A 25,634-nucleotide genomic window follows, 5' to 3' on the forward strand; every position below is an offset into this window, starting at 1 on the left:
GTTCCCACATATTGAGAGGAGAAGCTTGGCCAAGTGGGCACAGCTCCACCTACTGGAAGAGAAGTTAATCAAACACTAAGACTGCACTTATCAATTTTTTTTTTTAATTTGGGTTTTTTTTTTAATTTTCATTTTTTTGGTTGTTTTTTAAATTTTTTAAAATTTTTTATTTTATTATTTTTTTAATTTTAATTTTAATTTTTTATTATTTTAAAAAAATTTTTTTTATTTTCTAGTTTTTTCTTTTGTCTTTTCTTTTCTTTTCAATTTTCTTATTCCCCCTTCCTTGAATTCTACCTGATTACTCTCATTCTCTTTAGTGACTACTTCCCTTCCCTTCTAATATATCTTTCCTCCCAAACATCAAACAAATTTATAAGAGTAAACAGTAACTCAGCAGTCAAACAGAACAAGAAGTAACATGAGCAGCACGAAAAAGCAAGAAAGAAAAGGAGTACAAACAACGCAGGACACCCTAAATATTCAGGAGGACCTAGAGTCATCAGAAAAATGGTCATATAAAGAATTCAAGGAATACCTTAGACAGATGGAATGGAACCTTAAAGAGGATACGAGACAACAAATTCAAACAGTGAAAGAACACATTGAAAATGAATTACATAAACATAAAAAGAAGTTAAGCATCTTTATCAGGAGATAATAAAAAAAATCAAACAATAATTCTAGAAATGAAGGAAATTATAAACCAAATTAAAAACTCAAATGAGAGTATCACTAACAGAGTGGAGCAAATAGAAGCCAGAACGTCAGATAATGAAGACAAAATATATCATCTTGAAAAGAGTCTAGCCAACTTAGAAAGGCTGGTAAAAAATCACGAGAAAAACATCCAAGAGATAAGGGATAACATTAAAAAACCAAACTTACGAGTCATCGGGATAGAGGAAGGTATAGATTCAAACCAAGGGAATGAGTAACCTGCTGAATGAAATAATTACAGAAAACTTTCCAGAAATAAAAAAGGAAACGGATATACAAATTGTTGACGCATACAGGACACCAAGCATACAAAATCACAGTAGACCAACACCAAGACACATTGTTAAAGATATCCAATATACAGAACAAAGAGAAAATATTAAAAGCTACAAGAGAAAGGAGGCAGATTACATTCAGGGGTAAACCAATAAGGTTAACAATGGATTTTTCATCACAGACGCTGAAATCGAGAAGATCCTGGAACAACGTATATCAAACACTGAAAGACAATGGATGCCAACCAAGAATTCTGTATCCAGCAAAATTAAGCTTCAGGTACGACAACGAAATAAAAATCTTTCATGATAAACAAAAGCTAAAAGAATTTGCAGCCAGAAAACCAGCACTGCAAAGCGTCTTGAGCAAAACACTACACGAGGAAGAAATGAAAAACAATAACCAAAACCATCAGTGGGGAGTGCCTGGGTAAAGACAGAGGGTGGGGGGAAAGCTAATCATGGAGAAACAAACTAAATTTAAAAAAAAAAAAAAAAAGATAAATACTCAAACATGACTAGAAGTACAAACCATATATTAATAGTAACTCTAAACGTTAATGGCTTAAACTCTCCAATAAAGCGACATAGGCTGGGAACATGGATTAAAAAAACAAATCCAACAATATGCTGCCTCCAGGAGAAGCATCTGATTGGAAAAGACATACAAAGGCTGAAGGTGAATGGTTGGGAAAAAATATACCAAGCACACGGTCCTCGTAAGCAAGCAGGGGTGGCCATCCTCATATAGAATAAAATCGACTTCAAGACTAAGTGAATCAAAAGGGATAAGGAAGGACATTATATACTGTTAAAAGGAACCATTCACCAACAAGACATAACAATTATCAATATTTTTGCACCAAAAAATGCTGCTGTGACGTTCATAAAACAAATTCTCCTCAAGTTCAAGAATCAAATAGACCACAACACAATTATGGGTGACTTTAACACACCTCTCTCACCATTGGACAGATCCTCCAAACAAAAGTTGAATAAAGAAACTATAGATCTCAATATCACAATCAATAACCTAGACTTATCTGACATATATAGAATGTATCAACCATCATCAAGTGGATATACTTTTTTCTCAGCAGCACATGGGTCCTTCGCAAAAATAGACCATATATTATGCCATAGGGCAACCCTCAGTAAATATAAAGGGGTGGAGATAATACCATGCATTTTATCTGATCATAATGGAATGAAACTGAAAATCAATGATAAAAGAAGAAACAAAAATTCCTACATCACATGGAAAATGAACAATATGTTACTGAATGATCAATGGGTTACAGAAGACATAAAGGAGAAAATCAAAAAATTCTTAGAGATAAATGAAAATACAGACACAACATATCGAAATCTATGGGACACAATGAAAGCAGTTTTAAGAGGGAAATTCATCGCCTGGAGGTCATTCCTCAAAAAAAGAAAAAACCAACAAATAAATGAGCTCACACTTCATCTCAAAGCCCTAGAAAAGGAAGAACAAAACAACAGCAAATGTAGCAGAAGGCAAGAAATAATTAAAATCAGAGCGGAAATCAACAAAATTGAAACAAAAGAAACTATTGAAAAAATTAACTAAAAGTTGGTTCTTCGAAAAAATAAATAAGATCGACAGACCCTTAGCCTTGCTAACGAACAGAAGAAGAGAGAGAACTCAAATTACTAACATACGGGATGAAAAAGGCAATATCACAACAGATGCTACAGAAATACAGAAGACAATTAGAAATTATTTTGAAAACCTATATTCCAATAAAATAGAAGATTGTGAAGACAGATAAATTTCTTAAGTCATATGATTTGCCCAGACTGAGTCAGGAGGATACACACAATTTGAACAGACCAATATCAATGGATGAAATAGAAGAAGCAATCAAAAGACTACCAACCAAGAAAAGCCCAGGACCAGATGGGTATACAGCGGAGTTGTACAAAACCTTTAAAGAAGAATTAATACCAATACTTTCCAAGTTATTTCAGGAAATAGAAAAAGAGGGAACTCTTCCAAATTCATTCGATAAGGCCAACATCACCCTGATTCCAAAACCAGACAAAGACACCTCAAAGAAAGAAAACTACAGACCAACATCTCTGATGAACCTAGATGCAAAAATCCTCAATAAAATTTTGGCAAATTGGATACAAAGGCACATCAAAAAAATTGTGCACCATGATCAAGTGGGATTCATCCCTGGGATGCAAGGATGGTTCAATATACGGAAATCAATAAATGTTATTCACCACATCAATAGACTTAAAGATAAGAACCATATGATCATCTCGATAGATGCAGAAAAAGCATTCGACAAAGTACAACATCCCTTTATGTTAAAAACATTAGAAAAACTAGGGAAAACAGGAACTTTCCTCGACATTGTAAAAGCTATCTATACTAAGCCTCAGGCTAGCATCATTCTGAATGGAGAAAAATTGAAGGCATTCCCTCTAAAATCTGGAACAAGACAGGGATGCCCTCTATCACCACTGCTATTCAATATAGTTCTCGAAACACTGGCCAGAGCAATTAGACAGATGAAAGAAATTAAAGGCATAAAAATAGGAAAAGAAGAACTTAAATTATCACTATTTGCGGACAACATGATTCTATACCTAGAAGACCCAAAAGGGTCTACAAAAAAACTACTAGAACTAATAAATGAATTCAGCAAAGTGGCAGGATATAAAAATCAACACACATAAATCAAAGGCATTTCTGTATATCAGCGACAAAACTTCTGAAATGGAAATGAGGAAAAACACTCCATTCACAATATCCTCAAAAAAAATAAAATAAAACAAAACACTTGGGAATCAACCTAACAAAAGAGGTGAAAGATTTATACAATGAAAACTACAGAACCCTAAAAAGAGAAGTAGAAGATCTTAGAAGGTGGAAAAATAAACCCTGTTCATGGATAGGCAGAACTAACATCATCAGAATGGTGATATTACCAAAAGTTCTCTATAGGTTTAATGCAATGCCAATCAAAATCCCAACAGCATTTCTTGTAGAAATAGATAAAGCAATCATGAAATTCATATGGAAAAATAAAAGACCCAGAATAGCAAAAGCAATTCTAAGCAGGAAGTGTGAATCAGGCGGTATAGCGATACCAGATTTCAAACTATATTACAGAGCAATAGTAACAAAAACAGCATGGTACTGGTACCAAAACAGGCGGGTGGACCAATGATACAGAATAGAGGACACAGAGACTAATCCACAAAGTTACAACTATCTTATATTTGATAAAGGGGCTAAAAGCATGCAATGGAGGAAGGATAGCATCTTCAACAAATGGTGTTGGGAAAACTGGAAATCCATATGCAACAAAATGAAACTGAATCCCCTCCTCTCGCCATGCACAAAAGTTAACTCAAAATAGATCAAGGAGCTTGATATCAAATCAGAGACTCTGCGTCTGATAGAAGAAAAAGTTGGCTCCGATCTACATATTGTGGGGTCAGGCTCCAAATTCCTTAATAGGACACCCATAGCATAAGAGTTAATAACAAGAATCAACAAATAGGACTTATTTAAACTAAAAAGTTTTTCCTCAGCAAGAGAAACAATAAGAGAGGTAAATAGGGAGCCTACATCATGGGAACAAATTTTTACTCCTCACACTTCAGATAGAGCCCTAATATCCAGAGTATACAAAGAACTCAAAAACTTGGACAATAAGATAACAAATAACCCAATCAACAAATGGGCCAAGGACCTCAACAGACACTTCTCAGAGGAGGACATACAATCAATCAACAAGTACATGAAAAAAATGCTCACCATTTCTAGCAGTCAGAGAAATGCAAATCAAAACCACCCTTAGATACCATCTCACTCCAGTAAGATTGGCAGCCACTAGAAAGTCAAACAACAACAAGTGCTGGCAAGGATGTGGGGAAAAGGGTATTCTTGAACATTGCTGGTGGGACTGCAAATTGGTGCGGCCAATTTGGAAAGCAGTATGGAGATTTCTTGGAAAGCTGGGAATGGAACCACCATTTGACCCAGCTATTGCCCTTCTCAGACTATTCCCTGAAGACCTTAAAAGAGCGTACTACAGGGATACTGCCACATCGATGTTCATAGCAGCACAATTCACAATAGCTAGACTGTGGAACCAACCCAGATGCCCTTCAATAGATGAATGGATAAAAAAAATGTGGCATTTATACACCATGGAGTATTACACAGCACTGTCAAAAAACGAAAAAATCATGGAATTTGCAGGGAAATGGGTGGCACTAGAGCAGATTATGCTTAGTGAAGCTAGCCAATCCCTAAAAAACAAATACCAAATGTCTTCTTTGATATAATGAGAGCAACTAAGAACAGAGCAGGGAGGAAGAGCAGGAAGAAAAGATTAACATTAAACAGAGACATGAGGTGGGAGGGAAAGGGAGAGAAAAGGGAAATTGCATGGAAATGGAGGGAGACCCTCAATGTTATACAAAATTATATATAAAAGGTTGTGAGGTGAATGGGAAAATAAACAAGGAGAGAAATGAATTACAGTAGATGGGGTAGAGGGAGAAGATGGGAGGGGAGGGGAGGGGGGGATAGTAGAGGATAGGAAAGGTAGCAGAATAAAACCTTTACTAATAGGGCCTTATGTAAAAATGTGGATGTGTAACCAATGTGATTCTGCAATCTGTATTTGGGGTAAAAATGGGAGTTCATAACCCACTTGAATCTAATGTATGAAATATGATATGTCAAGAGCTCTGTAATGTTTTGAACAACCAATAAGAAAAGATTTATGTTCATTAAAGTACTTACATGCTAAATGACACCACTTTTTTAAAAAAAGAATTAAAGTACAATACATAGATTCTCAAAGACCAAATGGAGTTCCTACTTACACACTATGCCCCCAAAAAACTATTTAAAAATGTGAAGAAAAATCCAACACGGAGGAGTGGGAAACTAGAAGCAAATGAGTAAGGATCAGTAAACAAGTCCAATCTAAACAAACACTTATTATGTAACAAAATGTCTAACTTGGGTGTGTCTAAAAATATGTGGGGACTGGAGTTGGGGCTCAGTGGTACAGCGCTTGCCTGGCTTGCATGAGATCCTGGGTTCGATCCTCAGCACCGCATATAAATAAATAAATACAATAAAAAATCCACTGACAACTAAAAAAAATTTTTTTTAAAGTGGATCTAATATATCAGTTAACTATGCTATAGAGAACAGAAGGAAGATAATCCATCATATACCCCAAGACTCATATTACGCAGACACATGGAAACCGCAGTTAACTTTAAGTCAACCAAATTAAAGGTAATCACACAAGGGGCTGGGGAGAGAATGTAAAGAGAACTCAAGAGGATAAAGAGGAGAAAGTATCAATAAAAATCAGTTAATGCAAAACACAAAATAAGATCATAGAAAAAAGCCCAAATATATAAATAATCACAATAAAGGAACGGGATTAAACTAATAATAAAAAAATTATTTTCAATTTTCATTTGAAAATAAAGGGAAAAGATTATGAGAAAAGCAAACAAATTTGGAATAGCATTTTTAATACCAAGCAAAACAGGTTTAAAGGCAAAAAATAGTATTAAAGATGGCTACATACTTAACAATAAAACAATGCACTAGGAAGATAAAACAATCCTGAGCCAGTATGTACCTATCAACTTGGCCTTACACATAAAATTGACTTGAGTTACAAGGAAAAATTAGCAAAACCAAACCTACAATGGGAATTTTTTAATACAACTTATTTAAAAACTGATCAATCAAACAATAATGAGGAGAAATATGCTTGTGCTACATAAGAAGTTTGAGCTCATGGACATATATAGAACTCAACATGCAAAAATTAGAGTTCTTCCCAAGTAAATATGGCATTCAGAAAAATTCATTTTCCTTAAAAAAAAAATATGTATTGAGCACCCTCTGTATGCCAGGGAACCTTCTATGAGAGGCTCTGGGAAAATACAGTCATGAAAACTAAGTCTCTGCCTTCATGGAGTCTACGTTTAGAGGAGAAGGTAGAACTTAGATTGATGGATTCAAGCATCTCTAATGTCAAGCAGTGAGGAATTATACAAAGAAAAATAAAGCAGGGTAATAGGACAGTCATGTGGGAACTAGGCTAGATTGGCTGGTGAGAGGGGGACTGAACTTGGGCCCTGCTCTCCGAGGAGCTGACTGAGCCAAGAGCCTTATGAAGTGAAGGCAGAAGCCATGCAAGGATGTGGGGTCAGAGGGGCCAGCAAGGGCAGTGGCTCTGTAGAGGAAGTCTGCCCGGCACGTAAGAAACTACAGAAGCCAATAAACTAAAGGTGAAAGGAGATGTCAGAAAGGAGCACTGAAAACCTGCCCCCCACCCCACCCCCCCCTTTTTTTTTTTGGTGGTGGTGGGGCAGGGGAGGTACCAGGCATGGAACTCAGTGGCACTCAACCACTGAGCCACATCCCCCGGCCTATTATGTATTTTATTTAGAGACAGAATCTCATGGGGTTACTTAGCACCTCACTTTTTGCTAAGGCTGGCTTTGAACTCACGATCCTCCTGCCTCAGCCTCCAGAGCCGCTGGGATTACAGGCCTGTGCCACGCGCCCAGCTCCGCCTTTCACTTTTAAAGGATGCTTCAGACAGCTCTGGAGAGAGTATCAGGGAGACCAGTTAGTGGCTTGAGCTGGTGCAGTAGGGTTAGAAGGGGATGAGTTTGAGCCAAATTAAAAATTACCTTGAAAGTAAAACCAAAAGATTTTGTGGAGGGATTGGATGGACGTGGAGTAGGAAAGAAAAGTCCAGGATGACTCCAGGCAATTTAACCAAACAACGGAGAAAATGATGGCCCCGTACAGAGATGAAGAACACTGGAGGAGACACAGAGAAGGGAGGAGGTGATAAATGTGAGCATCAGATGCCCCGCAGAGACTCAAGCCAGGAAAAGGTTGCTGCTGCCCACTTTTGTGTGGGTATTGCCTCTGGGCTCTCTGGGTATTTCCCAATGAAATTTCCCAAAATTGTCATGGAAAATAAAACAGTCCATCTGCTTCCTTTATCACAGATCTAACTGTGCCCTCACGAATTCTACTCACCTAACAGACCTTTCCAAGCAAAAGTAAGTGAATGTTTAGTGAATGCCGATTGATTACACCAAGTCCTTTCACAAATATAGTCTCATTTAAACATAAGTATCTCCCTTCATGGAAAGAGTTTTAAGTGGTGGGTGAGATGATTGGGCACATCCATTCTCAACTCCACATCCAGTGGCATCAAACTGGTCGTTTGAGATGGCAATGAGGGAGCAGGGACACAATGGAAATCGGCAAATGCTACAAATAGAACGTGGTATCCTCTTCTTCCCATCCCCAGGCCCACAGTCAGTGACTGAACAGTTAATTTGGCTCAAACCAAATAATGTTTAATTTGGCACACACCACTGATTCTATTCTGTTTTAGTCAACTTTTTTTTTTCTCCTGCTGTGACTAAAAGACCCAACCAGAACAACTTTAGAGGAGGGAAAGTTTATTTGGGGGCTCACGGTTTTAGAGGTCTCAATCTAGAGAGAGCAGACTCCATTCCCTGGAACTCAAGGTGAGGCTGAACATGATGGCAGAAGAGTGTGACAGAGGGAAGCAGCTCACATGCTGACCAGAAAGAAAGCAGAGAGAAAAACTCCACTCTCCAGATACAAAGTACATACCCCATAGCCACACCCGCAGTCAGCCACTCCCTCCAGCCACACCTGACCTGCCTCCAGTTACCACCAGATTAATCCCTGATGGGATTAAATAACTGATTAGGTTAAATTTGTAACCCAATCATTCCTCCTCCAAACCTTCTTGCACTCTCTCTCATCTGAGCTTTTGGGAGACACCATATAAACTATAACATATCCTTATTAGGTTCTAAGAGTCGAGGGACCTGCCATTTACAGAGCCAGGACACAGGTGTCTTGACCCTATATCAACAATTTCCCCTATGGTGCATTCTTCATATTCTTCACTAAATGTTTTACACACATTTTCTCTTCAAATCCTACAACAACTCTATGAAGGAAATATAATCATTATTCTCTTTATGAGGTTTTAAGAAGTTAGTAACTTACTAATAATCAAATGTTGATCTATGTGATATTAGAATTCAATCACTCAACACCTATAACATCCTAACTCCACCAAATTTCATTCTGCCAAAATAAATCAAATTCAGTGTTAATTTTCATCCTAATGCAGAAGTAATAAAAGGAGTGAAGTTATCAAAGGAACAGCAGGTACAGTAAATATTAAAAAAAAGAATGTCCATATTAAAAAGAATGACATTTTTCCAATATCCCAGAAGAATTTCTTGGGAGAGGTGAAGTGGGAGCTGTTTTCATTATAGATGAGGACGTGTCCTAAACAGAAGGGACATTCCAATTCAGGGTGTGGCTGGAAGAAAACTTCAAGGCATAAGTGTGATGATCTGAGCAAGAAGGTGGAGCAAATGTGCATCTATGAAGAACAGGGAAGACCCTCTTGGGAACATGAAAACAATAGAAATGAGGTTTTCTGTGTGCTCTGGCAAAAGGCTTTGAAGTGAAAATAACAAACCAAACAAAAAGCAAAACAGATTTCACTTTGAATCTCCAAAATTGATATTCTAGATAGTACATCATCTTTTTAGAGTTTTATCCTCTCTTGCTTAATATGTTTTCTTGACCTTTTATATATGTATTATATATATAATATATATACACACACATACATGTGTACACACACTGCATACATATATATATAACAAGTAGCATCCCACATATTTATCTCCCATCACCAACGGGTCTCATTTAACTTCCCTGTCAGATCTTGGCAGGAGCAGCCAAGGTTGCCCTAAAGCACTCTGGGGCAGTGTGCCTTCCAGCCTGGGAACTTCAAGGAATCCCTCCCACCTGCTGGAAAACAGAGCTTAAACGAAAGTTCTCAGAGATGTGGTGCTAATGGAAAAATTCCTCCAATTAGTGTGTTTGAAGTTTCCAAGAAAGAAACCCCAGGTTACAAAAAGTCAAAATATTTTGGAACTCACACGCAGAATTCCTAGCTCCTATATAATTTTCCCCATTTCATGATTAAATATCTCAACATGCCCCCGCCAAAAAAGATCAAATAGAGCTTTACTAAATGTCATGATTTAAAAGTTAAAACCATAGATTTTTTTCTTAATGAAAATTATTTAACAGGCTTAAATAGCACTGCACACGTACTTAGTGTCTCACCCTATAATGACCACAGAGAACTCTCTACAATGGAATCACAGCTTGAAGTACATGAAACTCCTTGATGCAAACATTTTTTAATCAGAAACAGAAAAACAGTCTCTCTTGTGAAAGAGTTTTGGTTCTTTAATGTTAATTGCCAAATGATCTGCTATGGGTTCAATTGTGTCCTCCAAAAATTCCTATGTTGAAAACTATCCCCTTGCACCTCAGAATGTGACCTTATTTGGAAATAGGATCATTACAGATGTAATTAGTTAAAAAGAGGTGACACTAAAGTATGGCGGCCCACTAATCCAGTATGACTAGTGTCCTCACTAAAAAGGGAAATTTTGAATAGACTACAGGGAGCAAGTGGAAACCGCAGACAGATGGGATACAGTTGGAAAAAGTAGGTTACCCTTGGGAATATCTCGTCCCTGGCCCCTCCACACCCCCACACTTCCCAGATGCCATAAGGTCAGTTTTTCTCCATCACACCTTTCTGCCATGATGTTCTCCTCACCTCATACCCAGAGCAATGGAACCAGTCAACCATGGACCAAAACCTCTGAAACCACGTGTCAAAATAAACCTTTCCTCCCCCAAGTTGTGTCAGGTATTTTGGTTACAGCGACAAAATGCTGATTAACACACTGGCTCAACAAAAATCCCAATCCTGGATCGAACCTGTGGTCAACTTCAGCAGTCACTCCCAGGTGGTCGGGGCTTCTGGAGAAAACCACCCAGGTGGGCAGCTCTCAGGCACAAATCCAGCAAGTAATTGTTAGAGTCAGACTTCCGACCCAGCATCAGGTTCAGGAGCCTATTTTTACCTACTGTGTTACATCTCATGAAAAATGTACTGTACTCATAAGCCCCATTTTCTTATCCATTTTTCAGCTTCTGCCACAGCCCCAATGTAATGGGGGGAATCTTTTTAGCTTACTAATGTTTAGCCTTTCTTTTCGGTAATCCTATAAATGGACAGAGTTGACAACCCACTTAAAACTAACAATTTTTTAGATTTCTAAACACTGTTCATTCCTGTTCCCACTTTTATTTTCCTGGACTCTCCTTTCTAGAATCCTTTATGCACTTCCCTTCTTCTGTCTTAACTGTTTATATTCTCCATAGCTCTATCCTGTCTCTCTTCTCAGTCTACACACACTCCTTGGATGATCTCATTTCTTCCAGTGGTTTTGACTGTCATCTATACAAGTTCCAAGTGGACAGAACAGCCACTTGGCGCTACTCTACTAACACTGACAGCTGAAAATGCCGAGGAGTGACACCTGGAGACAGGCCACCCAAACAGATCCACACAGGGAAACACTTACTTTGAAAACTTCACCATCATCAACCAGAATCTGGCTCTCAGACTTACAAACTAGGAAACTTGAACATGACATTGTTACAGCATTTTAAAACAGCAGAGACTGACGTATACAACTGGTTTGCCAAAACATGAGTTACCAATAAGGAATATAACTGTCTGGTGAACCTAAGGTGTCATTCTGACCACAGCCTTCTCTCCCTATAAGGAAAGTAGTTCAATTGTCAGAAGGCTGTTTAGTGAGGGTACAACCAGGATGAGGACAGTTTATTGTAAGATGCTCATACAAAATGACATCATTACATATTTATAAGGATAAATGGTCCATTGCCACAGTAGAAACCTGCTGATGGGTGGACAGGTTATTCAAGTGCAGAATAAATTAACACTTTAAACCCTTGTTATAACTTGGTGCATACTGCTCAAGTATGTCTGATTTTCTTCATTGCTGACCCACTTTTTTTTTGGGGGGGGGGGTAATGTTTATTTTGGACAATATATAAGTAACTTACTTGCAAGAATCACTAGCCTAGGAGTAACATGGTCTCTTAAGTTTTGTATATCTCTTCTCTTTGATTATATTATTTTAACCTCCAAAACACAATCATCTTTCTCTTTTTTCCATGTTCTTAAGACCAAATCCAGTCCACTGGACTTTCTCAATGACTCAAATCTATTCTCCTCTCCCTATGTCTGGATCTCCTAATTATCTCCCGAGTTGAGGTGGTCTCAGGTTTCATCTCCCAGTTAAGACTTTCTTGCTCCAATTGAACCAAGAGAGATCTAAAATGAAAACCCAGTCACTTCATTCCTTGCTGATAATCCTTTTAAGTTCCTGATAGTTTGCAGGGGGAATCCAACTCCTTAAGTTTTGATTGAACTGCTTTCATCCATGCACACCCATCAAGTTTCAATCTAGACCATGCATTTTCCAGAAAACCTCTGCAGACTATCCCCACCTGGAATCAGGAGCTCTGGGCTCACCCAGCACCCAATGCTTCTTTCCACGATAAATGTATTGTGATCTATTACACTATCATTTCTCCTTCTCTCCTTTTCACAGACTGTCAACTTCTTGAAGCTTTGTCTAGTTGTCTTGGAATCAAGGGCTCCTCACATAGTCTGAGTGAATGAATCAATAATGGTTTCTCTTTGGGTTTTTATAATCTCTTGCTGGTTTGCCACTTGTAAGGCAGTGGTCTGGGACTCAAGAGAATGGTGTAGCAAATGACATTTCTCAAACATTCAGTGGATCAGAATAGTGACACAGTTGAAGTGGTTTGAATTGTCCTTTCCCTGTATGCTGATTAATGGCGAACTCATTAAGTAGATTTTTTAAATTTTTCTTCATCTTATTATGTAAATACTGTACTACTTTCCTTGACAATGGGCTTCTCTTTCAATCTTTACACATAAATGTGAGTTATTAAATAAATTTGAGAAAAACCATTAAGTAGTACTTTTAAAGGACTTTCACATATATTGTTTTTATTTAACCATGGTAGGGAGAGTTGATATTATTGCACCTTATCCTTGACATGAGATCATTTTAAATTTTCTTCTATTCTCCATAGAGATGGTGATTATCAGAAAAAACAAAACCAAGGTTGAGAATTCCTGCAGACTTGCGAGAACCACCTATGGTGTGGGTCCTTGGCATCAAAATCCTTGGAAATTATTTATGATGCATCCCTTCCATTAGTCAGTTAAAATTGAAAAAGGCAGTCTGCCTTACAGCATGCAGCTGACACATTCCAGAAGAATATAAATCTCCCCTAAAATCACTATCCAAAAATCAGGCATTATCAGGATCACAATGATCTCCCATTGCATATTCAAGCCTGGTTGGGGGCTATATTATCACCAAAAAAGGCCTAACTAGAAAATTGTTATGTTTTCAGTTTTATTCTTCCGATTGTGGTGATTTAAACAGGAAATTGGACATGCCCAGCAGGGTGGCGCAGGCCTATAATCCCAGCAACTCAGAAGGCTGAGGCAGGAGGATCCCAAGTTCAAGGCCAGCCTGGGCAACGTTGTGAGACCCTATTTCAAAAATAAAAAGGGCTAGGGATGTGGTTCAGTGGTAGACCGAGTACCTGGCATGCATGACATTCAGGCTAGGGGATAACACAGCAGTAGAGAACTTGCATAGCCTGCAGGAAGCCCTGGATTCAATCCCCAGCACGGCAAAACAATAAACAAAATCATTTGAAAAAAATAAACATAAACAAAGCCAAATTAAAATGAAATTAAAAGGCTGTTCCTCAATTTACAAATATACATATACAAACAGAAAATAAACTATCTTTATTCTGTGGGAGCTACAGAAGATGCTGTCAAAGAGGAAACATCCCTAACAAATTTTAAAAATATCCGATTTACCAAAATTGAGTCAGTCTTTATACTTTGGGAGAAAGTTTTTTGATTATGCATAGCAAAGTCTCTCTGTGTATCCACAGAAGACATCAAGTGACAGGATCCATTCTCTCAGGTCAAAATATTTTATCATCCTGAGAAACAGAAGTTATCATCATCCAACCAAATCTCTTAAACTCTAATGCAGTTTTCCAGACCAACCCTTTCTCATGAAGCCCTTCTTCTAGGATGTGCTAGTGGCAAAGGGAGACTAACAGCTTCTTGGCCGTTTCCTACACATACTAAAATGGAAATCATTTCAATTCGAAGTTCAACTCATATAAATGTGTATAAGTTTTCAAGATCTGCACGTGCAATATTTTCCTTAATAAAAAAATCTTTATATTCACTATGGTTTCAAGGGATTTTGCTGTGGCTCAGGAGAATACTCTTTAAAAACAAACAAAAAAACTTATTAAAAAAAAAGTCCTGGAGTGTTTTCTTAACACTATGTAGGTCCTGGCAAACCATACAAAGTCATTGAGGGTTCTTGGGTTTTATTAAAAATAAAACTCTAACACAGACACATGCAATGCTGACATTTATCTCAATGAATTTCCTTGCTAATTTTGATGTGGGTTTCTTTCCCAAATTTCTTTTTAGAATATTATTACAAAATCATGGACTTTGATAATAACCTAGCAATGTACTAATTTTATCACTGGAAAAACAGTGGTCTGGCAAGGTTAAATGATTTGCTTAAATGACAAGAATAAGGAGAAGTACACAAGTTTTCCATTCCAAATTGGATGTTCTTTCTACTACATTCCATTTGCATTTTGAAAAATACTGGTTGAATAATTTATCAAAACTAGGTTCAGTTTTAGCCTCATGAATAAAGCAACCATTCCAGTAGTTGGACACAGTAATATGGTTACAAATATTTTCAATTTCTCTTCGCCCATTCTCTTGAATTCCCTCCACGCAAGCTTTCATTACCATCCCTCCACTGGAGCTGCTCTTGTGAAGACATCAATGACTTCCACATTGCTAAACTGACTAACCAATTCCCAGTCCTCCTTTTAACTTCCCAATTAGTCCTTCCTTGAAACACACTTTCTCCTCGTCTTCTGGGAGAATGCATTCTTTTCCTGCCTCCCTAACTGCAATTTCTCTGGCTGCTCTGCCTGTTCATCCTCACTTCTACTGCTAAGCTTAAGAGTGTCTAAGGGCTGGCTCCTCAAACCCTCTCTCTTTTCCACCAATAGTTGATTCATGGTCTTCTCTGGTCTGAAGGCCCTAAATGCCATCTACATGTATGCCTTGGGGTCCTAAATTTATCTCTCACCCACACCTCTCCCCTCAAATTATAATCTCATATATCCAACTGACTTCTATCTCCAATGGATATTAAAAGGCATCTCAAACTAAAACATTTTTTAAAATTAAATTCTCATCTCCCTCCCCCCCGCCCAACCATTCCGAAACCTGCTTCTCCTTCTCCATCTCAGGATATGGTCATGTTGTGCTTCTGTTCCCTCAAGACAAATTCTCAGAACCGGTCTTGACTTCCGTCTTTTCCTCACACCCCTCAATCAGTTCACATCAGACCCTTCTGGTTTCCCCCTTAAGATATGAACAAACTTCAACTATTTCTGAAAACGCCCACAGCTACCAACTTCCCGCACAGTTTACCATCATCTTCTGCCTGAACTTAACAGAGAAGTCATCAGTCATCTGCTTATTCTCCATGTTTCTGCCCTGGCTTTGCTTTAGGCTAGTCTCCAACAACAGAATGATTATGTGGGTGCCTAAGTCAGATCATGTCACTGCGCTGTTCAAAACCCTAGAGTGACTCCCAACTCCCGCATGATGCCGGTCAAGGCTACAGTGGCCCCATCATATGCCTGACCTCACCTCCTAACTCCTTGCTCTCTCACTGCCTTGTGACATTCTGGGATTATGGTTGTTCTTTGAATATTTCATGATCCTCTTGCCAGGAGAGCTTTTCGGGAATTTCTCATCTGCCTATAACTGCCTTTTCTCAGATATCTTCATTACTCCCTCTTGCACCTCCTTCAAGTCTTTGTTCCAATGTGATCTTCTCATTTGGGAGCTTCCCCAACCACCAAATTTAAAATTCCAACACTCTCGATCCACCTCTAAAACTCCCCATAACACTTTTTCTTTGTTTTCTCCATAGTGATTACCACCGTCAAAACAAATCAGATGTATTGTAATTATTTTCTTTATTGCCTGTGTCCCTCTGTCTCCAACAAAATGCAAACTCCATGAGCACTTCAGCTATTGCCTGTTTTATTCCCTTTGGCATCCCCAGTGCCTAAAGCAATAAGTGGGTGAATAACAAATGAATGAATGAATGAACAAATGAATGAAGGAATGCAAGCCATGCAAGAAACCCTGAGAAGAAAGTGGAGACTTTACAGAAAGAAAAGTTCTTCTTTCTCAGCTAACTCCTCAAAAAACTCTCCCTCTGTCTGGTACCTACCTTACAGAGAGAGGGTAAGTAAGAGACTGAGTGATAAACGGAACTATAGTCAAGAAACACTATCAGCCCTCCCCAAATTGTTTTCTGAGGAAGACAAGACATTTGGAATGCTGAAAAAAAAATTAACCTATAAGAATCTAAGTCTGATAATATGTTGGTGAGGATGTGAAGAAATTGGAACTCTCATACACTGCTGGTAAGAGTATTGCAGCCACTTTAGACAACAGTTTGGCAGCTCCTCAAACAAATAAACACAGTTACCATGGCCTAGCAGTTCTACTTCCAGATACACACCCAAAAGAAATGGAAACACGTCCACACAGAAATTTGTACATGAATATTTATAGCAGCATTATTCATAATAAGTGGGAACAACTCAAATATCTATCTTGGACCAATAGATAAACAAAATATGATCTATTATACAATGGAATATCATTTGGCCATAAAAAGGAATCAAGTACTCACACAGGCTACAACACGAACAAACCTTGGAAGCCTTATGCTAAAGTAAAGAAGCCAGTCACAAAAGACCAGTTTACATGATTCTACTCCAAGTCCAAACAGGGAAATCTAGAGAGAGAAAAGCAGATTAGTGGTTGCTTAGGGCTGGGCAGGGTTGATGGGAGGCTAGCAGGCTGATCACTAAAGGTATGAATTTCTTTCTGAGGTGATGAAAATGTTCTAAAAGTCGCACCAATCCATGAATGAGTAGAAATCAGAATTGTACGTGGTAAGTGGATGAATTGTATGGTAAGGGGATTACATTCCCAAAAAGAAGTTACAAATTAATACATTAAATGTGATTATGAGAGCTTCATTGAAGTTGAAATGTTGGTTTCCTTTTCCTTGACCCCTGGTCATCTCAGTATCTCCCTCTGCTCCTCACAGGCTGATGTGTCCCTGGTTCTCCACCAGGCTTTCATGTGTGTGTGTGCGCGCGCGCGTGCACACACACACACAAAATGGCTTTATCCCCTTGCTATCAAAGGTCAGACATTCTTCCTCCTGTGTGTTGCTCTTGTATTTTAAGTGTACCCCCACACTATAATGCAGAACTCCAAGGCCATCATCTGCAAAAGCCTAAAGTCTTGTCAAAAACCTTAGACTACTTCCCAGAACTTCTCCATTATTTCATCTAGCCAAATGTCACAGTATGTGCCAACAGCCTATAAGCACTGAAGCTCGTTACCATAACCATAATATTAAATTCTATACATTAATTAATTTCCATGTCAGTTGTATCCCCAAACCATACAAATATGTTAGGAACAATGAAAAACAACTACATATAAAACAGAATATCACAAAACATCACAATGAGAAGGGAACTTGGGTTCAAATCCAATTCTCCCACTTTAGCATTGAAGAAACAGATTTAAAAATGTACATTGACTTTTCTAGTATCACTCAGTAAAACAGACAATCCCTATCTATATTCAAGGCCTTCCTATTATTCCAATAAGAGAATCAAAACTGAACAGCTACACACACACACACACACACACACACACACACACCTTCAAAGAAAAAAATCATGCAAAGATAATCCAATTTACTAATGTGAATACTAACTTAATGGTGAATAGTGTTTTAACTATCTTCAAAAATATTTTAAGTAGTGTTAGATAAGAAACTCTTGATCACTCCCCTCTACTTTGAATCACAGTGGAAACAGAATCCATTATTTTGTTGAATTATCTATACAATCTATTTCATGAAGCCAATTTAAATAAATGATTTTTCTCATATAACTTAATTCAAAAAGTTCTAGTTTATTAGTCATCAGTTATTAGCATGCCAAGTCTCCAACTTTGAACTATGATTGCTAAACTATAGATCAACTATAGTGATGTGCAAACTTTCCCATTTGATGACAACAGGAGAACAGCCCACAGCAATAGAATGTGTTATAAGAATTTTGCATAGCACTTTGAGAGCTCATGATAGTCCACTTTCCATTTATGACTTGAAGCAAATTTTGGATTTTGTTTCCTACAACATAATTTTGTAAGAGTTTTTTTTTTTTGAGAAAAGCAAATGATGATGTTATTTAGATAAAACAGTTATTAGCCAACTTCAGATTCATCCCTGTTGAAGAAATGTATTTAAGTTATTCCAAAATAAGCCTAGAACTACATAATAATTGGTATCTTGACTTTTTATAAATGTAAGAATCATAACGGTAAAAACAGGAAATGACTATCAAATTCTTTATTCAAATATAAAAATCTTTAATAAACATAGAAATTACTAAGATATGTGTATATCCCAGGAGAGTAGATGTTACTGTTTTCATCATTTAAAGAACATGAAAATCCAAGAAAATTCTTTTGCTCTCTAAATATCTGCCAGTGCTTTTTAAATAATTGAAATCTACCACATTCAATACCTAAAAATAATCTGAACTCATAAATGTTTGCCATATGCACAAAGAAAGAATTTAAGATTGTCAACATCATGCTCTCACTGTGAAGAGGCTGTATCAAAGTCTCAGTGAAGTGCCTTTCAAAAGCAGGAAAAATGTGGGAGAACAGTGGGGGAGGACATTTAAGAAATTGGCTGTTCTGTTTCTTTAACTGGGCAGCTAATGAAACTCAGGTGGACACTAGAAAGCAAGCCCCAGGACTCCCCCTGTAATGTTACCCTCAGCAATGACAATGAGGGCTCCTATAAGCCTCACAGAGAGGTGCTACTTTAAAGAGAAACTGAAAAAAGTAAACAGGATCATATTGCAGTGGAGCAGCTGAAACTCATAGCTTTAGGGCACAAAATAAAGTTATTTTGCTTCAACTACCTTTAAAGAGCACAGACATACCAAATTACATTTCTACTGCATGAGACATGGACATAATGTTTACACACATCCATGAATCTAACTAAATGACTTGGTGCAAAGATGAATAGGTGGAGTTAGAAAATGAATGGCTTCTCTTTTATTCTCCTGTCTCCAGTTCCTCTAGAAGTTCTGACTTACAGGCTTCCTCATGTGGCACACATCAGGGTTTTTTCCCCTCCCTTATGTGAGAGTTATTCAACCCGAGTGTGCGCTCTTCACATTTAGTGAGCACTGCTGCTCAGTATCCACAGCCAAGGCTTCCTTGACAATTATACATTCTGTAGCTTTAAAGTACAAACTCTGATTTGGATGTTGCAGCAGACTCTTGGTACTGGTTTTCCCAAGTCCACATTTCCAGGTTCAAGCTCCTTAAACAGGTCATCTACTCCATGGCTGAGACCTAAGGAGGTATTAGAGCGCAAACACACCAGCATACAATTCTTTGTTACAAGTGTACTCAGAGGCATATTTAAAAAAAAAAAAAAAGTGTTGAAACTTTCTAATAAAACAATTTCATAGCAGAAGGAAAAATAAAATCATGAGACATGCAAATATAAAAAATAAATATGTCCCTTACCTGGATCATGGAAAGGCACCAAAGCAAAGTTGAAGAGAGGTCTCTTAGGTCTTTTCAAAGACGTCTCCAAAATTTTGGAAGCCCCTTCAATGACCTGAACTAAGTCATCATACATGGAACCAGTCACATCAAATACAAAAGCCAAGGTGGAAGCCCCCTCGGGAATTTCCTCCTCCCTGACCTCGGACTGGGGACTGGCATCCTGAGCCAGGGAAGAATAAAGAAGAGCAAGCAAGAAAACTGTGTGGACAACTTCCCGGGAAATCATTTTTTTTTTTCTTTCTTTCTTTCCTGAGTGCCTAAGCCCTGTGCTTAGTCCTCCTCAACAGCAGCAAAGGTTTTCCTCCCAGAGAAACTCATCAGACTCTTGCGATCGCTCAAGGAGCAAAAAAAAGTTTGGAGCCGAGAATCAGAAGGGGGCAGGCACCAAACCCGACTCCCTCCGCCAGGGATGCAGCAGCTTTTGTCCCGACGCGGTGTCCTCCTGGGCTGCTATCTGCCGGCGGAGCCCGGGCGGCGTGCGACACGGTGCGGGCAGCGCACGGGGTCCATGCCCCGGGGGCAGCTCTGAGCCTGCGGCGCCCGCCAAGTCCCGCCGCCGCCGCTCCCTCGGCTGGGCCGGAGACGAGCTCCCCGCTCTGCACTGCTCCCGGCTCTCAGCGAGGAGGGGCCGCCCGGCGCGGCCTCGCCTCCTGATTGGCCCGTGGCCGTCCCCCGGCCGCCACTCGGGAGCCCCCACCCTCGAGGGCGCCTTTTCCCCCCACGGATTCTGGGGTCAATTCAGTACCCGGGGAGCGCTTGCAGCACCGGCTCGCTCCCACCCACCCGCGCTGCTGCTAACCTACCAGAACCCCAGGGTGAACAATGGCTTTCGAGACCGTGTGGCAAAGACCCAGACTGAGGACACGGCACCAAGTAGCACAAAGGGAATTGTATTTTTCTAATGTGGACAACGCGTCTTTCCTAATTCCTCCGCAGAAGCCAAGACGTCCCAGCCCAGCCTCCTGTCCCTTAGCCCACAGCCCGGCCCAGCCAGGAGGGGGAGCTGGAAAGCTCGCTCAGCTGGGCTGCACCCCACCAAGGCTGTCCCACCTCCCTGGGGACCGAGAAAATACCGGGAAGGGCGGGAGGAGAGCTGGAGGGGCAAGAAGTAGGAGGGACAGGAAAAGGACTGTTGGGGGTTCTGAAGGAGACAGCAAGGACGGCGGGGCAGGGGGTCACTGTACTTAGGAGCCACTAGAGGACATTAAAGTGGATTATCGACAAAGGATGGAAGTTGAGTAGGAAGGATAAAGGAGACTGAGGGGTGTGGAAAAAAGAATGAGACGCATCGAGTCCATATTACAAAGAAATCTGATTTTTTTTTTTTCATTATCAAGATTCACGTTTGCTGAGCGGTTTGAGTCCTCTGCATAGCATGGTGAGGCAGAATAATAGTCCCATTTCTCATTTCCTTCCATAGAACCACCATATTTCAGGTCTCAGCCAAAGATCCATTGAAAAGATGTTCCCCTCTATGGTTCTTTCCCCGCTTCCCCAATAAATAAGGAAACCTGACCCTGGAAAACATTAGGATTTTTTTCTGTATTGTAATGATTATATACATTATAATTCTAATGACAGATTTAACAGGGTAAGCAAAGAAAGTCAACCATGGGTAAGGATTTTTTGCTTCATTTTAATAAAAGTGTATTTCTTTCGTCAAAAAGGAGTTGTCTGGATCTGGGCACACAAAGACCGACAATCGGGCATCTTGATCTATGTTTGAATGTCTATTAGACCACCAATCCTTCCACGCATGCAGCCTGAGGAAGAGTCAGCTTTTTATAGTCTACGACTGTCTTCCCTTTCAGACCCAGGGGCCATGGGACCCAAGTTTATGATACCTATAAGTCATGTCACTAAAAGGAAGCAGACAGGCCATTTGGGTTGAGTGGGAATTTGAGAGGAGAGAGGGAATGTACTTCCTTTCCAAGTAGTATTTAGAGAATGCTATTTGAGTAGTCCATTCCTTTGTTTATTTAAAAAGGATTTCATTCTAAGTCATAGATTACTGAGCTATTCCAGGTGCTCAAGGAAGGTGGTAAAGCCCAGTGATTAAGAGTTCTGGATCAGATAGCCTGGGTTCAAGCCCAGCTGTGACTTAGTAACTGTGACCTTCAGCAAGTTATCTAAATTCTTCATGCCTTCTTTTATTTGCTTGTAACTGGAAATAATGATTAAATGATGTATAAATGTTCCATATGCACTTGAAAAGAATATTGAGTGGTCTGTCCTATAAATGTCAATTAGGTCAAGAAGTTTAATAGTGTTGCTCAACTCTACTAAATCCTTACTAATTTCTGTCTGTTTGTGATCAATTATTGAGAGTGGCTACAATTGTGGATGTCTTTTTACAGTTCTATGAGTTTTTGCTTCCATGTATTTTGAATCTCTGTATTTAGAGGTAAATATAGTTAGCATTATGTCCTCTTGACAAATCAACGTCTTTATCACTATGAAGTTACCTTCATTATCCCTGATAGTATTATTTATTCTGAAAATATACTTTATTAATATAACCACTCTTATTTCCCTTTGTATAGTATTAATATAGTATATGGTTTTCTATCCTTTTACTGTAACCCCACTTGTATCTTTATATGTAAAATATATCTCCTGTGTCAAACAATTGAGTTTTGCATTTTTATCCAGTCTTACAATCTCTGCCTTTTAATAAATGTGTTTAGCCCATATAGACTCAATGTAGTAATATGGTTGGATTTAAATCAATCATCTTGCAATTTGTTTTCTATTTGTCCAAATGTTCTTTATTCCTTCTCTTTTTCTGCCTTCTTTTAAGTTGTTTTTTTTTTTTTTTCATTTTATCTCCATTGCTAGCTTACTGTTACTGTGTTAATGATTGCTTTAGGGTTTATGGCATGTATCTTTAATTTATCACAGGTTTCCTTCAAATAATATACCACTTCATATGTAAGAACTTGAGACTAGGCTTGGGGATGTAGCTCATTGGTACAACACTTGCCCAGCATATTCAAGGTCCTGGATTCTGAGTATCACAAAGCAAAAACAAAACCAGTTTACACTACTAGACTTACTTCCATTTCTCCTCACCTGTTTTATTTTGCCATTATTACCAGTATTTTACATTACTGCCTTTTAAGCCCCGCACTCTATAGTCCTTTTTTGTTTGCTTAAGTAGTCAATTATTTTAGAAGATACCTAAATCAAATAACAAATTAATATATATACCCTTGTAGTTGCCATCACTGGTGCTGTTCACTCCTTGTATAGATCCAGATCTCCATGGGATACGGTCTCCTGCTCCCTAAAGGACTCACATTACTAGCTTCTGCAGTTCAGTTCTACTGGGCATGAATTCTTCCAGTGTTAAATATTTGAAAAAGTCTTTATTTCACCTTGTTTTTGAAAGGTTTGGTTGGGTGGACTAGATAGGGAAATCTCAATTGACAGGTTGGATTTTTCTTTCAGCATTTTATTTCATTGTCTTCTTGCCTGCCTTGTTTCTAACGAGAAATCTTTGTCATAGTGGTCTTTGTTCCTTTAAGTGCACTGTTTTAGTCAGCTTTTTCGCTCTTCTAAGATACCCAACCAGCACAATGATACAGAAGGAAAATTTTATTTGAGGACTCACGGTTTCAGAGGTCTTAGTCCATAGAAGGCCGGCTCTAGTCCTCGGGGATCAAGGTGAGGCCGAAGAACATCATGGCTGAAGAGTGTGGCAGAGGGAAGCAGCTCACACCATGTTCAGAAAGCAGAGAGAGAGAAACTCCACGCTCCAGATACAAAATATATACCCATAGCCACGTCCCCAATTAACTGCTTTCTCCAGCCACATCCCACCTGCCTCCAGTTACCACTGGATTAATCCCACCAGGGATTAATTCACTGATTAGGTTAAGGCTATAACCCAATCATTTGTCCTCCAACCTTCTTGTATCATCTCATAGTGAGCTTTTGGGGGACACCTCATATCCAAACCATAATATTCATCCCATCTTTTGTTTTTTCTCTTTTGTGGTTTTCTCTTGACTGATGCTCTTAAGGGTTTCCTTCTGATCTTCTCTTGAACCATTTGACTATAATATGCCTGGTGTGGTCCCCTCCTGTTTCTTCCACGGGAGAGCTTTGAGTTCTTCCATCTCTTTTGAATATTTTTTTTTCTTCAAATTTTTTTTTTCTATCCCCAACTGCCTTTCCTTTGGGAGCCTCATTTACACATGTGTGGAGGACACTTGCAGTTGTTTTACAGTATATTGGTGCTTTGTCCACTTTTTAAAACTAGTATCTTCTTTTCTCACCATGTTTCATTTTTGATAGTTTCCACGGCTATCTCTTCAAATTCTCCAACCTTTCCTTCTATTTTACCTAATCAGCCAATTGTCCCCTCCAGTATAGTTTTTTCATCTCAGACATTATAGTTCTCACCTCTAGAAGTTCAATTTGGATCCTTGTTGTATCTTCAATGTCTCATTTTAAGTATATAAATAGAATAAACTTACAATATTTTTACTGTTCTTATTGTGTAATTCTAACAATTGTGTCGATTCAAAGTCAGTTTGAAAATTTCCCTCCAAGTTATAGATTGTGTTTTCTTTCTTCTTCCCAAGCCTTATAACCTTTGGATATCAGACATTTTTAAACTTTGTTCTGAAACAGAATTAAGTTATTTGAAAACAGCTTGATCCTTTTAGGACTTGCTTTGAAAATGTTTCAGATGAGACCTAAACAGTATTCAATCAAGGGCTAATTATTCCCTATTACCAAGAAAAGATCCACCTGTGTGCTCGTCTCAGCACCCTGTGAATCATGAGTTTCCCAGTCTGGCTGGTGGAAGCAGCCAGTATATTCCCATCCGGGGGGATTGTCACCTTCAATTGGGTCTTTCCTGGACATTTGGTAGCTTCCTAACACGCATATGCTGATCAGTACTTACCTGAACAATTGTGGGAGGGGACCCTCTTCAGAGCTCTAAAATTCTCTATCTGTATAGCTCTTTCTGAAACTCTGTCCTACGAACTCTTGCTGAGTCTCCCAGGTCTTTCAGCTCTTTCTCCTCCACCCAGGAAGTCTGCTAGGCTCCACCAGGTTTCACCTCCATTCACCTCTAGAGACCAGGGAATGAAACCTCCAAAGAGTGAGCAACAATAAATTTTCCCCCTTATAAGTTGATGATCTCAGGTATTTTGTTAAAGTGACAGAAAGATGACACAGTAGCTTCACTACCATCCCACGATAAAATGGGTGGCAGCACATAAGTATGTGTTTAGGATCCACAGGGCATAGTGCTTGGGAAAGAGTGTGACAAAAAAAAAAAAGAAGAAGAAGAAGACAATTCAATGACTAAAAGGCACTTTTATTCACATATGCATTTATGTAGAAATATACCTACATCTTCCATGACCCCAAATATATTTCTCCACTTTAGTCTCAAATAATTGAAGGTATATGACTTGGGATATTGTCAAGACCTATATGAGCTCACAGTCCTTTCAATAGTCTATTCTCAGTTGAAATGAAGATCTCTGGAAACAAGATAACCCCCTGGACAGAAATCTTATTCACACTTTAGAGTAAATGAATCTCTGAAAGTATATTTTGGCAGCAGTCAACTGAGAAAACCAAGAGCGTTAAGTGGGAGAAAGTGATTGAGTTGGGAAAAGGGCACAGCCCAAGATGAGGATAGGAAGGGTGGGGGGAAAACACAGTGGTGTTTAAGTCAGAGTATTTCCAGAAATAATATATATCCTAGCCCTTTTCCTGCTTTTGTTATTAAAAGTCT

The 25,634-nt window shown here is 38.8% G+C and overlaps 1 protein-coding gene across 1 annotated transcript in view; it reads right to left on the reverse strand.

Annotated features, from left to right (window-relative positions):
- Positions 1-20,099, reverse strand: part of Hmcn1 (hemicentin 1) — a 397,169-nt gene extending 377,070 nt beyond the window's left edge. Inside the window, exon 1 of the mRNA XM_076872754.2 lies at positions 19,832-20,099. Coding sequence (XP_076728869.1) covers positions 19,832-20,099 — 268 coding nt within the window. The remainder of the gene's footprint in view (positions 1-19,831) is intronic.
- Between the last annotated feature and the right edge of the window lie 5,535 nt (positions 20,100-25,634).

The sequence above is a fragment of the Callospermophilus lateralis genome, chromosome 13 (genome assembly GCF_048772815.1).
Source record: "Callospermophilus lateralis isolate mCalLat2 chromosome 13, mCalLat2.hap1, whole genome shotgun sequence".
In the NCBI taxonomy this organism is placed as follows: domain Eukaryota; kingdom Metazoa; phylum Chordata; class Mammalia; order Rodentia; family Sciuridae; genus Callospermophilus; species Callospermophilus lateralis.